Source organism: Anser brachyrhynchus (genome assembly GCF_964034855.1).
Source record: "Anser brachyrhynchus genome assembly, chromosome: 29".
NCBI classification, from domain to species: Eukaryota; Metazoa; Chordata; class Aves; order Anseriformes; family Anatidae; genus Anser; species Anser brachyrhynchus.
Window position 1 is genome coordinate 2,244,082 of NC_137722.1, and position 15,232 is coordinate 2,259,313.

At 66.1% G+C, this 15,232-nt stretch overlaps 2 protein-coding genes across 2 annotated transcripts; one reads left to right on the top strand and one right to left on the bottom strand.

Moving 5' to 3' along the window:
• The first annotated feature begins 3,772 nt into the window (after positions 1-3,772).
• NDUFA4L2 (NDUFA4 mitochondrial complex associated like 2) lies at positions 3,773-9,259 on the top strand. The gene is made up of 4 exons (XM_080570886.1): positions 3,773-3,924; positions 7,418-7,506; positions 8,732-8,792; positions 8,975-9,259. The coding sequence occupies exons 1-4, from the start codon at positions 3,868-3,870 to the stop codon at positions 9,029-9,031; spliced, it is 264 nt and encodes an 87-aa protein (XP_080427012.1). The 5' UTR covers positions 3,773-3,867; the 3' UTR covers positions 9,032-9,259.
• A 671-nt stretch (positions 9,260-9,930) lies between these two features.
• On the bottom strand, positions 9,931-14,846 carry SHMT2 (serine hydroxymethyltransferase 2). Its single transcript, XM_080570884.1, has 12 exons — positions 14,703-14,846; positions 13,004-13,198; positions 12,817-12,896; positions 12,407-12,607; positions 12,241-12,322; positions 11,932-12,054; positions 11,690-11,829; positions 11,298-11,463; positions 11,121-11,220; positions 10,825-10,980; positions 10,479-10,586; positions 9,931-10,357 (listed from the first exon to the last, which is right to left on the bottom strand). Exons 1-12 carry the CDS (start codon positions 14,724-14,726, stop codon positions 10,230-10,232), a joined length of 1,503 nt encoding a protein of 500 aa, XP_080427010.1. The 5' UTR covers positions 14,727-14,846; the 3' UTR covers positions 9,931-10,229.
• Between the last annotated feature and the right edge of the window lie 386 nt (positions 14,847-15,232).

Sequence of the window (15,232 nt, forward strand, 5' to 3'; positions counted from 1 at the left end):
CTCCGGCCCCCACCGGTGTCTTTGTGACGGCGAAGGAAGAGGCTATGATGGTCATTAAATTGCATCGAGGCGGCGTTACGGCAATCGGCAGCTGGCGACCCCGGTTATTTATAAAACAGGCTTTGGAAATCACAGCTCTGGGCCCGGGCTTTTCTTCAGAGAATTACGGAAAGAAAAAAAAAATAAACAAAAAGAAAGAAAATAAAAATCGATATCGCAGGACAAGGCCAAGGCGGTGGTTAATCGCAGGGTCGGTTCCAGGAAACGCCTCCGGCAGCCAGGGAAGCGGCAACCTGCCCACTGCCATCCTGGAGCCCCTGCCGGCAGCGCTGGACGCCCCCTCAGCACCCCGGCTGCACCCTGCAGGCCCATGGCTGGGTCTCTGGGGACAAGGAGGGGGCTTGTCTCAGCTGGCGCTCGCAATATCTTGGGGGGTTTGGGGTCCCAAGTTATTAGGGTGGTGCCCCCCCAGTCCTGCAGCAGTTGTGGGTCAGGGATCGGCTTTCCTGGTACTCATCATGCAGTGCCCCGTGATTAATGGAGGGAATTAGGATGATAATAGCCCTGTAAATGAAGGTGCCAGCTATAAATGATGTGTGCCTGTGTTGGGTGATGGATGGCACCGGGGCCAGCCCTGGGTGCTGGCAGACAGGCGTGCTCGGAGGCACGCTGCAGCCAGGGCAAGCACGTGGGGGAGCAAGAAGGGGGGGGGGGGGTCATGATGTCCTAGAGATCAGTGGCATCACGGCACGGGCATGACATCGCACTCAACAGGAGGAGATGTGGGACAATCCCGGCGCGGCAGGGAGGAAGGGGCGAGGTTGCCCCACCGTTACCTGGCTATGCAGTCCACCATGACGTGTCGCAACAGCGCTGGCGGCGATGCCCTTTGTGGAGCTGCTCCTTCAGCCCCTGTCCCCCCCCACACCCCTCCTTGCCAGTCCCCTCAACCTGTTCCCGTCCCTGCCCCACCGGCCGCCTCCTCTCCCTGCAAGGGTCTGGGACCCCCAGCACCCAGCCCCTTCTGCCCGTGCTGAGGCTTGTCCTGCAGCGCGCCTCTGTGGGGCTATGAAATATATCCCGTTAATTCACCATTTAATTATTGGCTGTTTGTTTATTGTTTGTTTGCTTTAGATGATATGAATTTTTTATGATGGTTTCCATTGCGCCCCGGCCAAAAGCCAGGGAGATTTACAGCTTTGGCACGAGCAGCGCCGTGTGGCTCCATCCAGCCCCCTAAAAAGGGGAAGGGCCTAATTATCAGAGGGGTATGACCCCATTCCTGGGGAGGGTGCAACCCTGCGTCACCCCCACAGGAGGTCTGGGGTCTGCTCTTTGCAGGGCGTGGGGGTCTGCCTGGGGAGCAAAAAATGGGGGCCAGGCGTGGGGCCAGGGGGGCGGTGAGGAGGCTGTGGGGTGGGGAGGGGGTGTGGAGCTGGCTGGGTGCTGGGGGAGGCACGCGGGGCCGGTGGGGGGCTGAGTGCCAAGGCTGGGAGCTGGAGGAAACAGCACGCTCAGGTGCAGGCACGTTCAGCCCCGAGCTGCAGCATCTCCCATTAATGAAGCACTTCATCACCGCGGCGTTGCAGGGGGGGCACCCAATTCGGGATGATAAATTCCCCGCGACGGCCCTGCGCTCGCTTGCAGCAGCCGTGATTCTCCTTCATCTTGAATAATATTTTTGGAGTGGCTGTAAAATACCCGCCGCAGCAGCTGCGAGCAGCATCACCAAGGCCTGGCGGCTCCCCCCGTTCCCCCCACCCTGTTTGTCTCAGCTGCTTTCCCTGACCGGGCTGTACCGGAGAGCCCTTGTATAGGGTCTGGGACCGCGCTGGCACACGTGGGATTGTGTGTTGGTGCGTGTGCAAGCCTACGTCCTGCCCATACAGGTGTGTTAGGGTCCCCGTGGTCACGCACACCTGTTGGGATCGGGGCAGGGGTGTGCGTGTGTCTGTGCACAAACGCGTGCACGCAGACAGGGGGGTGCAGCAGCACGGGGGGTGTCTGTGCACAGGGCGCTGTGAGCGCACGTCCGTGCAGCTCTGCATCTGCAGGTGTGTGTGTCCCTGCGTGTGCCCGCTCGCTGAGGGCGGGGGCTGTAATTCTGTAATTCTCGTCTCTTGAGGAAGTATCTGAGGGCTTGGTCCACCCCTCCAAGCTCGGACCCTTCCGCTCCGCGTGGTGCCAGGCAGCGGCAGCCATGAAGAGCTCGGAAGGTTTCTATCTGCTTGGATTTATGGTGTCTCCCTCCTGGGGGGGGGCGTGCTGGCATCCTTCCAGCTCTCGGCAGGGCCGAGCCCCTTGAGACGGCCGCTGTCACAGGGGTGGGTTTGCAGCACCCAGGAGAGTGCCCGAGCAGCAGGGCACGAGCTCTAATCACCATGGAAGAGAGAAGTGCGGCACGGAATTAAATGGTCTCTTAATTATAATCATTAATGAGCATGGAGGCAGCTGGGCTTTGCAGGCAGGGAATCCCACTGCTTCTCCAGGGGAAGTCCTGGGCTTGTCTGCAGGGAGCGCAGAGCTCGCGGGGTGCTCCAGAGCAGGCCTGGCTCCGATGGGGTCAGGACCCACCAGCGTCCCAACGCTGCTACGTGCCCGCTTGACACCCCGCCGAGTGCCTCCCCCCGCCAAGGGGATCCCGGCGGTGCCACCCTTGCAACGTGTGTGCACGTGCCCCACCACAAGCCCTCCCGCACAGCTCTGCCCCGACCCTGCCCGCGCACACGCCCGCACCCCCTGCCGCCCCCCCTGCGCCGCAGCAGTCGCTGGCAGAGGAAGGCAGCGAAGGACGCGCGCGCTCCTCTGCCGAGGGCAGGATGCACTCTGTCTTGGGGAGTGGCACTTAATCAATCCCATTTCAAAACTCTAATTATATCAACAAAGGCCTCAACACGGCGCTGCTGGCTGTGATTCAGGGCTTGTTTATTTATTTCCACATGCTCCAGAGAAGTTTCTCCCCTTTGTCCTTTTAGACTTTGCTGAGAGAAAGGAGGCGAGGATGGAGTGGACGCGGCGGAGCTGGGCTGTGCGGAGGGGTGGCAGCAGAGCTCTGTGCGTGCACCGGCTGGGCTGGGGGGATGTGGGGGTGCTGGCCCCCATCAGAAGGGGGTGCATGTCGGGGATCAGCCCGTGCCCATCACATGCAGAAGGGACACTGCCACGTGCTCTGTGCCCCGAGGAGCCGCGGGGCTCGGCCGCTGCAGGGCAGGATGCGGGCAGCAGCCATGGGGATGGATGCGACGTCCCTGCCTGCTGCGCTGGGCTGCCTGCTCCGCCGATCTCCCCAGTCTTTTGTTAAGAGCCAGTGGGTACAAATAACTGGTTTCCATATGCACAGCAGCATCTGTTACTGCCAGGGAGATTTGCATTGCTAAATGTAAATTGGGTGTTATGTCATTTATCATAAAGGGGAGGGTGGCGGGGGGTGCTGAGGGGAGGCAGCAAACATCGGAGAAGTTGTCATAACAAATCACACAACTCATCTTTCGCCCTAGCACAAAGGTGCCGAGCAACCTGGGAGGGCTTTGTATGCGGAGGAGAGGGGCTGGCCCCTCATCCAGACAGGGAAACTGAGGCACAAGTGCTGGGGGAGGGCACCTAGGGGGTGTTGCGGAGAACCCAGACCCAAAGCTGGTCAGTAACCCAGTACAGGAGTTGCTGGAAGGGGCAGAGCGTGGCTGGGGCTCCACAGTGGATGCTCAGCTGCCCGCTTCCAGCTTGCTGCCCCTGGGCTGGGATCCCCGTCCCGCCCCGTCCCTCCCAGCCCTGCTGCAGACGCCTCCCCGTGTGTCCTGCCCTCCTCCAGCCTCGGCCAGCACTCGGAGCCTCACACCACAGCCAGACCTCCGGCCCCGCTCCCTTGCCATGAAGGGCCCCCTGCTCGGAGCCATGTTCTCCCGGCACGTCAAGCGGCACCCCGGAGTGAGTCCCCCACCGCCCCTCCAGCCGGATTCCCTGCATCCTTCTGCCCCTCGCCCCCTCCCAGACCCCTTGGCCCTTACCCCTCCATCTCTCCCTTCCCTCCCCTGGGACGCGTGCCCTGCACCTACCCTCACCCTTCTCCCCTTATCCCTTATTCCTCCTCCACCCACTGCTCCCTTCTCCAGCTCCGCTTCCACCCCAAGCCTCTTCTCAGCCTCCTCTGCCCTCCCCGTGCCATCCCAGGGCTGTTCCCCGCTCGCCCGCTGCCCCCCTTGCACTTGGCCCGCCCGGCTCCTGCAGCATCCCGCAGGTGCTGGGGGTCCTGCCTGTGCCCCATGGGTGAGCCACCCGCGTCCTGCGCCGCTGGGGTGCAGCAGGGCTGGGCTTTGTGGGCTTTGTGCGCGTGGAGGCGTTTGTATCCAGCCACGCTCACTGGCGGCTGCGTGGGTGGACGGAGGGCGCTGCTCCCTGCTCCGGGGGTGTCTTTGGAAGGGGGTGGGAATGGAAGCTGAGCGTGCCGCTGGCCAGCCCCCACAGCCCAGGTCTGATGTGCCGGCTCCTGTCCTTCCAGCCTTCCCCATTCCCTGCCGCCGAAACCTTACAGCCCCTCCAAGAGGACCACAGTTGTGTGGCCCTACCCTGCCAGGAAGGTCCCCCCACGGCAGGGCTCTCGCCCCTGCCACAGGGTCCCCGGTATCCACCCTGCATCCTGGCAGGGGCTGGTGACCCGCGCAGGGCTGACGAGCTGCCGGCGCCGGGCTGAAAGTCACGTAAGCGCTTGGCAGTCGGGTTTGTGGGGAGGCAGAGCTGCCAGGCTGGAAAGGATGATGAGCCGTGGCCGAGCACCAGGCCGGCCCCGGTGGCGGGAGGCTGGCGGCCAGGCAGGAGGCGCGGGAGGCCGGGGCCTCTCCCGTGATGGAGGATGCCCGGGTGATTCTGCAACTGCCGTGAAAGCGCGGGTGTGCAGCAAGGGCCAGGGCTCTCGTGCCGGCTTCTCAGCACAGCTGCAGGACAGGGATTTGGGGCTTTTCTGCTCATGCCCCACTGCGGAGTCTGCAGCTGTCAGGCAGAGATTTGTGCATGGCTGGAGGGGGCGCAGCAGGGTCCCCGAGCAGCATGCGGGGGGGGCGGTGGGCCTGGATGCCCGTGCCTGAAGCACCTGCAGCCGTCCCGCGGGGCTGGCGCCAGCACGAGTTGCTGTGGCAGTTTCTGAGACGTCGTTCTTCACAAGTGACCCCCCGGGCAGGTACATCGGGGCTCTCACCTTGCAGCAGAGCCCCCCCCCCCCCCCCACTGCCCACCCGCCTGGCAGCGAGCGGCGGCCTTGCCGTGCCCAAGGAGCCCGGTACCGGTGAGGTACGGGAGCCCTGGCAGGAGAAGCGCCACGGGCACGCTGCCCACACCACCGGGCACCACTCCGGCTGCTCGCCTTTGCATGCGGACCTGCCACAGGTGCTGGGGCTGGTGCGAAGAACCCCTGGCACGAGCCGCTCAGCCCAGCGCCCTCGCCCCACCTGGCGCCTGCACACATTTGCTTTCTCCTTCCCGTTGCTTTTGCAGCCAGCGCGGTGGGACGAGGGCCAGGTCCCCGCTCTGTCAGTGCTGGCTCTGGCTCTCCACAGGCTCACGGCGAGGTGCGGGTGGTGGCTGTGGCAGGGCTGGGGGGTGCACGAGGTCCTGGGGCACACGTGCCTCACTCTGGACATGGCCATCTGCGGCTCCCACCGTTAGGGTTAAGGGGCAAACGCTCCTGGGCAGCCGAGCCCCACAAATGCATGCCCACAAGCAGCATTTTAACTCTCTGTATGCTTAAGGTCAAACTCGCAACGTCTTATTTGTTTCCATGTGCACGGAGGAGGCTGTTCCCAGAACTCTGTAGCCCCCTTGCCTGCCACAAGCCTGGTCCCCCTGCTCCCCCTACCTTTAATTCTTCCCAGGCATTAATTACCCAGAAGGTGTCAGCAGCAGATGGTGAGACGGATCCGTCGCCCCGAATCTCCTCCAACAGACACTGCAATTCTCGGCGCTGTGGAGTTCTTCTTGATTAGCCGGCGCGGCTGGGTAGTGGCTACTGCCAGATCCTCTTGGCACCTGGCCGCACACAGCGCAAAAGATCATTATCTGCTGATGCCTCTAACCTCCCGAATCGGCACCGGCATCTGCCGGGCGAGAGCGCGGCGTGCTGCTTGGCTTGGGCTTTGGCGCTGCAGAGCAGGATGGGGGCCGTGCAGGGGCACTGGGAAGGGTGCGGGGTGGCCAGCTAGGACCGAGGGGCAGGCAGGGAGCCTGTGGGGAGCGGGAGACATTTTATGTCAAGGTGCCTTCCCCACGAGACACCTTCCCTGTGGGGGTGCTTGGTGGAGAACAGCCCAGGGAGGTTCAGCTGGATCCTGCTTTTTGTGTTTTGGAATCCCCCCCCCCCCCCCGCCAACCCCCCAGCCTCATCCAGGTGGGGAAACTGAGTCACGCACAGTGGGTGGGCGGGTGGGGGTTCGGAGACACTCACTGAGAGCTCGAGCTGCCAAACGGCACTGCAGATATAACCCAAGAGCTCAGGTGCTGGCAATGCAAACCGCGCCGAGCGCGAGGCGCTCGCTGTGCACCGCCGGCCCCCGCTCCCGCGCTGCCACTAATGGGCACGGCGAGGCGCCGGCCGTGTTTGCCTTCCCAGGGGCACAGGTTGGCGGGAGGTTCATTACGCTCCGACCGTCTTCCCTGGCGCGGGGGCCACAGCAATTTGGGGGAGGTCAGAGCTGCTGCGCCTCAGCTCCGATTGAGGCCGCGTCCCCCTGGGCACCGGGGATTGGCAGCGCGAGGAGGGGGGAGCGGAGACGAGGAGATGGAGCCGCTCACCCTGCAGTGGCGAGATGGAAGCCCTGCCTTGGGGGGGGGGCTGCTCGCAGCGACCCCCGCCATGGTGGCCAGGGCAGCACCGAGGGGGTGGCTGAGTGCCCCCCTCCCCGTGCTGTTACCGCTTCTCCGAGCCCTGCCTTGCACCCAGCAGCACAGCGCGGTGAATGCGGCACCTCAGCGGCAGCAGGGGATGCAGCCCCGGCTGTCCTGTGCTTGGCAGGGACAGGGGACGGGAGGACACCGGGTGCTGGACCTGCGGGGGGGGGGGTAGCTTGCTGGGGTGGGGGTCCGTGCCCTGCCTGCAGACCGAAGGGACCCCACGTCCTGGGGGGCACCGCCAGCAAGGTGCGGGTACCCTCAGCTATGCCGGTGAGCACGGGGCCGGGCCGGCAGTGGGGAAGTGATTTCTCATTCTAAACCCAATTCCTCTCCAACATGAGCCGATTTTTCTCTCCCTCTTTTAATTCAGTCACTCAAGCTGACAGCTACACTGTGTACTGCAGCCCAGCTACAGGATTGCTCTGCCATATTTCCCCTGTAAATCTCCCAGTGTGTCAGCTCTCCCTTTCACTCTCCAGTCGGCCTGATAAATATTCATTTTATTGGGGTATTTTTCATTTTTCTCTCTCTCCCTCTGCAGCTCGTTCCCCTCATTGGCTTCATCAGTGTTGGACTGGGCAGCGCTGTGCTGTACTTGCTCAGGCTGGCCCTGTACAGCCCGGACGTCAGGTACGGGGGTGCCGGCACCCAGCCCACACGCACCATGCACCCGGCACAGCGCTGGGGGGGGGGCCGCAAGGTGCTCCCCCCCTGCTCAGACTCCTCTGTGGGGGGCTCCGAGGGGTGGGCACGGACCAGCAGCACCGGGGGACGAGGGAAGCCGAGGCGCCGCCTGCCCTGCCCCTGCTTGGGGTTGCCTCAAGGCCCCCAAGGAGGGGAGCGGGAGACGGGCACGTCCCGAGGAAGGGCAGAGAGCAGGGTGGGCGCGGGAGTGACGAGGCAGATAACGGCAGCGTGCGACCGACGGACGGACGGACAGACAGACAGCCGGCGTGGGGCTGGATGGATCGACAGAGGGCCAGAGAGAGAGAGGGCTGCGAAAACAGCGGGACAGCCAGCTGCCGAAGGGCTGGGGCGCGAGGTTGGAGGGGCGGCCAGGCAGATAAAAAAGCGTGCGCGGACGAATGGCGAAGGGGAGGAAGACGAGGTGTAAGGATAGATTGATGAGGAACAGGGGCTGGATGGATTGGCACAGGGAAAGGCAGGCACGCTGCGGCGTGCGAGGCAGGTTTTTTTTTTTTTCCTTTCCCTTATAACTGAGTGGCCCACGGTCCCTGCAGCCCCACGCTGTCTAATGCCTATCTAATATTTGTTTGCTCCGGGTAAAACGCTCATTGATTTAATTTGATGCCAGCTGCCCAGGGTACTTAGCTCAGCAATTAGCAGATCCAGGCACCTTGTCTTTGATGGTGGAAGCGCAGGGGTGTGCGCGTGTTTGTCAAGGGGGGGGGGGGATAAAACAACGGCAGCCCGCCCAGCACATTAATGCCACTAAACAGCTCCAGGGGTCTGCAATCGCAGCGCAGCTCCCCCCTCCCTGCCCCAGCACACGCATCTTCCGAGATGGAAAATTCTGCTCTTGGCCAACACCAGCGGATTGCAGGGGGAGGGGGGGAGGGAGGGAGAGGACAGGAGCTGCTTTCTCCAGGGTCCCATCCCACGGCTCGGCTGGCCTTCTGCAACCCCCCTGGGGCAGGACAGAGCGGTTCCTCCTTGGTCGGAAGCCAGTCGGAGCCCCCGACCCGCCGGCACAGCAGATGCGACGACGGTGTCCGGGGTTAGCCCTGCCCGGAGATAGGGCTGGGGGCACCCGTGGGGGTGAAATGGGGAGGGGGTGTCTGCAGGGCCCTACCCCTCCCCTTACAGGTGCTGACAGCCCCATCACTTCTTGCAGCTGGGACCGAAAAAATAACCCCGAACCCTGGAATAAGCTGGGCCCCACGGACCAGTATAAAGTGAGCACTGGGGTGAACTGGGGGGCCTGGCTCTCTGGGGAGGGGGGCACGGGCACCTTTCAGGGACCAGCACCACGCTGTGCTTGGGGAAGAGGCGGGAACAGCATCAACCCTGGGCTGGAGGCAGGGGGGCACAAGCCCTTGAATGCCCCCACCCCTGCTCATACCCCTCCCCTTTCCAGTTCATGGCAGTTTCCACCGACTACAAGAGCCTCAAGAAGGACCGGCCCAGCTTCTGAGCTGCTGCCTCGTGCCAGCCCCCCCAGCACCTTCTGCAGCCCCCCCCCAGCACCGCCGGCCTGCTCCACAACAGCCCCAGCACCAGGCTGGGCCCCTGCACCAAGCCCCCTCACTCCAGGCCCCCCTGTCCTGCCCCGCAGCAGCCGCTGCTTGCACCACCTCTCCCGCCAGCCCCCTCTGCACCAAACACGTAGACCGGCAATAAATAAATCACTGAGGGGAGCGAGGAGGACGGCTCGTGGCTTCCCAGGCCCGTCAACACAGGAGCGGTCCAACACCCCCCGCCCCGCGAGGGCCGGGGGCTCGCGTCCCGCTGGAGGCCGCGGTTCCCAGCCCTGACCCCTCGGCGCCGCGCTTCCGCTCTCCCACGCTCCAGGGGTGCCCCCGGAGCTCCCCCGCGAGGGTCCTGGCCCATGGGGAGGCCACAGGAAGCCAGATCTGGGGAGGAAAAAGAGGAGGAATGGGGGGGGGGGTTGAACACAACCAGACGCAGCGCATGCACGCGCCCGTTCCCCGCCCCGGGGCCTACGTGCCCCACGGCACGGCCTGGCCTTTGCCACGGGCAGGGGGGGCCTGTTTGGTTTGGCCAAGAAGGAGAATTAAAGGCCAGGATTTTAGGAAGCGACGAGCGGGACGTGCCTAGGGCTGGCAGCGGGGGGGCTGCCGAGGCTCCGCCACCTCCAGCCAGGCCAGGACCCTGGGGGCTGCCACTTTCCTCACACCCCATGGCACGAGGGGCACAGGGAGGGGTACTGGGGGAGCACTGGGGTAGGGGAGAGGGACACAGGGGACAACTGGGGGCACTGGGACCGTGTCTGGTGATGACTGGGGGCCTGGGGATGCCATCGGCCGCATCCTCCCCCCGTCTCCAGCCCCAGCTCAGTGCAGCCCACACACCTCCAGGCAGGCAGGCTCTGCCCCCACTTTTATTAGCGAACCTCCCCTACGGAAAATTGCAAGACTTCCTCGGGCAGAAGAGAGGAGGCTGGAGCCAGGATTGGTCCCGTCCCACACCCCACGGGGGTTGGTTGGTCTCTAGACCCTAACACTGAGCAGGATGGGGGGGCACCCAGGGAGAAGAGGTGCCCAGCCCCAGAGGTGCTGGTGGGGACGAAGGAGAGCAGGGAATGCATGGGATGGGTTCGGCTCCCCCTCGCCCCTGAGTCCAGGCCTGGCAGGAGGGGCAAGAGCCCCCCCTCAGCGGTCACTGAAGCCAGGCATGGGGAAGGCACGAGCAAAGGTCTCCACGCGCTGGCGCAGCTCTGCCAAGCGCTGCTGCGTCTCCGCATCCTGCAGCAAGAAGGTCTTGAACTCCTGGAGCTTGCCTGGGTGCAGAAGGGAGAGCGGGGAGCAGGTGAGAGGGGCATGGGGGGGCACAGCAGCCCCATCCTGCCCCAAAGAGAGCGGTGCCCACTCGCAGCCACAGCCAGGGCCCTGCTAACTCACTGGTTTTGCTCTTGACATCCAGGGCCAGCGCTATGCCTTCATCGATGAATCCCACCACTTTCTGGAAATCCTCCTCGCGGAAGTGGCGGGAGGTCAGCGCGGGGGCCCCTAGGGACACATCAGGGCTGTGAGCTACACCAGGGGGTACACCCACCGGGAGCCAAACCCACCAAGGTGCTCCCAAGGTCCCTGAAGTGGTCCCAGGCCCCTTCCCATAAGGGGTCCTCAAAGAGGGGTGGAGGGGAAGGGAGACACCCTGGAGAGACAACAACCTGGGGACCCCTCCCCAGGGAAGGGGCTGGGTGGGGGCAGGAATCTCCTTCCCAGAACAAGGCCTGTCCCTCACCCAGGCGCAGCCCTCCCGGCGTGAGCGCGCTCTTGTCCCCCGGGCACGTGTTCTTGTTGGCCGTGATGGAGACGAGCTCCAGGACTCGCTCGGCCCGGGCGCCATCGATGCCCTTGGGCCGCAGGTCCACCAGCACCAGGTGGTTGTCGGTGCCACCTGGGGAGCAAGGGACACAAGGTGAACGGTGACAGCCCCTGTCCCCTGCAGCCCCCCTCCCTCTGTGCCACCTTCAGAGCCCTGTCCCGCATCCTCAGCCCCCTTCCCCTTGTCCCCTGCGGCCAGGACGGAGGCACTACCTGACACCAGGGTGTACCCGCGCTGCAGCAGCGCCTGTGCCATGGCTTTGGCGTTCCTCAGCACCTGCTGGCAGTACTGGCGGAACGCAGGAGAGCTGGCCTGGGGGGGACAGACCGCGTCCATCAGCACGGGGCCTGGCCCAGCCCAGCCCAGCCCTGGATCCTCCCCCCGCAGACCTGCTTGAGGGCCACAGCTACGGCAGCGATGGCGTGGTTGTGGGGCCCCCCTTGCAGGGAGGGGAAGACGGCGAAGTTGATCCTGTCCTCCAGGTCATAGAGCATCTCCTTGCCCGTCTTCTTATCCACCGAGCGCACACCCTTGCGATAGAAGATGAGTCCTGACCTGTGGGCAAGAGAGCATGGCACTGCTCCTCCCAGCACAGCCGGGCCCCTCTGCACCAGCGCAGCACCAACGCCGTCACCATGCTGCTCTGGGCCTGCCGGGTGTCCTCCCTCCTGCCCCAGGTCCAGGGGCTGCCCCCAGACAGAGCATGAAAATCAAACTCTGCTTTGCACCCCCCACGGGGCGCTGGAGCCTTCCCGGGGACGGCAGCGGGATGCGGCCTCACCTGGCGCCACGCAGGGTCTTGTGCGTGGTGCTGGTCACCAGGTCCGCATGCTCAAAGGGCGACGGGATGGCCTTGGCAGCCACCAGCCCGCTGATGTGTGCCATGTCCGCCAGCAGGTACGCCTTCACCTCCTCGCACACCTGGGGACGTGGCAGTCAGGGGCTGGCCCCATCCCCGCGGTGCGCCTGCACCCGGGTAGCGAGGGGCTCCTGTCCCCGCGGCGCCGCGCCGCTTCCCCGCACCTTCTTCATGCGAGCGTAGTCGATGAGGCGGGCGTACGCACTGGTGCCAGCGATGACAAGGCGAGGACGGAAGAGCCGCGCCGTCACCTCCAGCTGGTCGTAGTCGATCAGCCCCGTGGCTGGCTGCAAGGGATGGACAGGCAGAGGGATGACAGACACACACCTCCCCTCGCAGCTCTGAGCACGGTGTGGCCGAGAGCTCGCGGAGCATCGCACAACACAAGGACGCGGCACACGGGGGCAGCGGGACAGGGGATGGCAGGGGTGCTGGGGCACCCCAGGGGCTCAGCCAGCCACCCCCCGACTCACATCGAGCTTGTAGGGCATCGACTCAAAGAAGATGGACGTGGCCGAGATCCTCTTGACATCTGACATGTACCCGTGCGTGAGGCTGCGGGGGAAGGCAGAGGTGCGGGATGAGGCTGGGACCCCCCCAAGGGGTGCAGACTCCCGGCTGCCTCACCCCGGCACCTACTGGCCCCCGTCGGGCAGGTCCAGCCCCATCAGGCGGTCGTGGGGCTGCAGCAGGGCTGTGTAGGCTGCGAAGTTGGCCGGAGACCCCGAGTAGGGCTGAACATTCACGCCCCAGCGGGCAGGGTCCAGGTCAAACGCCTCCAGAGCCCGCTGCTCGCACAGCAGCTCGATCTGGTCCACCACCTCTGCTCCCCCGTAGTACCTGGGGGGGAAAAAGGAGGTGATTATAGGGTATCCCCCTCTGCAAACCCCACTGGGGACCTTGGGGGAGAGGAGAGCTTCCCTTCTGGTACACCCCTGCCGGCCCTGGGGTCCCTGTGACCCTTCCTGCAGCTGAATCCCGACTGCAGGGGGACCCCTGAGGCTGCCAGCACCCCCCGGCCAAGCCCAGAGCCCGCGCCCCCCCTTTACCTCTTGCCCGGGTATCCCTCCGAGTACTTGTTGTTGAGGCAGGAGCCCAGGGCCTCCAGCGCTGCCCGGCTGCAGAAATTCTGGGGAAGAAGAGGCTCAGAGTCGGGGTGCCACAGCTCACGGGAGACGGACCACTGCCGCCCCCGCTCCCAGCGCCCCCTATCCCACCTCAGACCCCCTACTCCACCTCAGAGGCAATGAGCTCCAGCCCTCGGCACTGCCGATCCTTCTCCTTCTGGACCAGGGACCACATCTCGGGGTCGCTCTCGGCAAGGCTCTCCTGCCCCGTCCAGCCAGGCAGGTGCCCGACGGCTGCTGCCGCGGCCGTGCCATGCTGCGCTCGCCAGCTGCCAGCACCCAGCTGGGCGCATCGCTGCAGAGCCTGCGCGGGACGGGGGGGGCTCAGAGGTTGCCACCCCTCACGGGCAGCTGCCAGGCCCCGATACCCCCCGAGCACCCTCGGAGCTGTGAGCAGCAGCACGAGGAGCAGGACCCCGGTGCTCTGGCTCCCGCTGCCACCCCAGAGGGTGGGTGTGGGCAAGTGGGACCCCCCCCCCCCGGGGCTACCCCAGCCCATAGGCAGAGCTGGAGCAGCTCCGGTGAAGGGGCAGCAGCAACGGCACCAAAACCTGCTGCGGGTACGCGAGGGCGCATGCAGGGGAGCTGCACGTGCGTACACGTGGGTACCTGGTGGCATGGGGGGGGGCCACCAGGACAGACGGACCCCGGGACAGATGGACCCCAGGACAGATGGACCCCCAGCCCCAGGGGACTGGGAGCCCAGGACCCTTTGGTGCGCAACAGCAACCGGCAGAGCCACGGGGTCAGCCGGGGTTGGGGGGGGGGGGGAGCCCACAGATCCTGGGGGAGCCCTGTGTCTGTGCTGGGGGGGTGGGGACCCCGCGCACCCCCATCCCCGTTCCCCACCGACGGCTTCGTGCCCGGGGGGGGGATCCCCAGGCACGTGTGCGGCCCCGTCCCGGTGCCGGGTGATGTAACCGCCGCCGCCCCATTGCATCACCCGCCGGGCCGCGGCCCCCCCGCAGCGGGGCGCAGCGCGGAGCCGCCCCCGGACCGCCCCGTCGGGCAGGGGCCAAGGGCCGGCGGCTGCCCCCGGGGTCGGCCCCGCGGCCCGGGACTTTGGGACGGACGCGAAGGTCGCGGGGGGGGGAGGCGGGAGGGGGGGGGGGGCACGGGGCGGGGGTGGAATAGGGGGCAGTGGGGGGGGGGTAAAGGGCACGGCTGGAAGGGACGAGATGCAAACGGGGGGCGGAGACGGGGGCGGGGCGTGCCGGACCCCCTGCGGGCAGCGGGACCCCCGCAAGCACCTGGACCCCCCCCAGCACCGGGACCCCCCCGGCGGGCACCGGGACCTCCACGTGCACCGGGACCCCCCCCCAGCACCGGGACCCCCCCCCCAGCACCGGGACCTCCACGTGCACCAGGACCCCCCCCAGCACCGGGACCTCCCCGAGCACCGGGACCCCCCCCAGCACCGGGACCCCCCCCCAGCACCGGGACCCCCCCCCAGCACCGGGACCTCCACGTGCACCAGGACCCCCCCCCAGCACCGGGACCCCCCCAGCACCGGGACCCCCCCGAGCACCGGGACCCCCCCCAGCACCGGGACACCCCCCAGCACCGGGACCCCCCCGAGCACCGGGACACCCTGCGGAAACCGGCAACCCCGTGAACACCGGGCCCCCCCCCCCCGGCACCGGGTCCCCCCCCACCCCAGACACCGGGCCCCCCACCTGTACTGCCCCCCCCCCCGCCCCCCCGAGCACCGGGCCCGGCCATCAGGAGCCCCCCCTCGAGCACCGGGACCTCCCCGAGGGCACCGGCCCCCCCCCCCCCGACTCACCGTGCCCCCCCCCCCGACTCACCGTGCCCAGGCGCAGAGGCCACATCGCGGCCGGCTGCAGGCGGGTCCCGGCCGGGTCCCGGTGCCGTCCCCGGGCCCTGCCCCGCCCCCCGGGGGGCGGGACCGAGGGGCTGCCGGTACCGCGGGGCACGCCGGGAACCGGGGTCTGGGCCCCCTCCCGCCGGGGGGGTGGTCCCGGGACCGGTCCCCCCCCCCCCCCCCGTTCCCCCCCCCCTCCGCCGCTCGGCACGCCGCACGGAGGCTTTTTCCATTTTTTCCTTTTTATTTTTGTCATTTTGCTTTTTTTTTTTTTTAATTATTAATTTTTTTTTACTTTCTTTTTTCTTTTTCTCCGTTTTAATTTTTCTCTTAAAAAAAAAAAATCCGGAGAAGCCCCCTCCGGAGCCGGGCTGGGGGACAGGGACCCCCCCCCGAACCCCCTCCCCACGGCCCCTGGGGGGCTTAGGGGGTGGGCAGGGCCCTCCCGGCGGGCGGGGGTCTGGGGGTGGGGGGGTCTCGGGGTGCTGCCCCCCCCCCAGCTTGGGGACCCCC

Excerpts from the sequence above, each read along its gene's own strand:
- SHMT2 (XM_080570884.1), bottom strand. The coding sequence starts at position 14,726 with ATGTGGCCTCTGCGCCTGGGCACG. Across the intron at positions 13,199-14,702 it reads GGCCTCTGCGCCTGGGCACG|GCTCTGCAGCGATGCGCCCA; the intron begins GTGAGTCGGGGG and ends CGTCCCGCGCAG. Across the intron at positions 12,323-12,406 it reads GACCTGCCCGACGGGGGCCA|CCTCACGCACGGGTACATGT; the intron begins GTAGGTGCCGGG and ends CTTCCCCCGCAG.
- NDUFA4L2 (XM_080570886.1), top strand. The coding sequence starts at position 3,868 with ATGAAGGGCCCCCTGCTCGGAGCCATGTTCTCCCGGCACGTCAAGCGG. Across the intron at positions 3,925-7,417 it reads ACGTCAAGCGGCACCCCGGA|CTCGTTCCCCTCATTGGCTT; the intron begins GTGAGTCCCCCA and ends CTCCCTCTGCAG. Across the intron at positions 7,507-8,731 it reads CTGTACAGCCCGGACGTCAG|CTGGGACCGAAAAAATAACC; the intron begins GTACGGGGGTGC and ends CACTTCTTGCAG.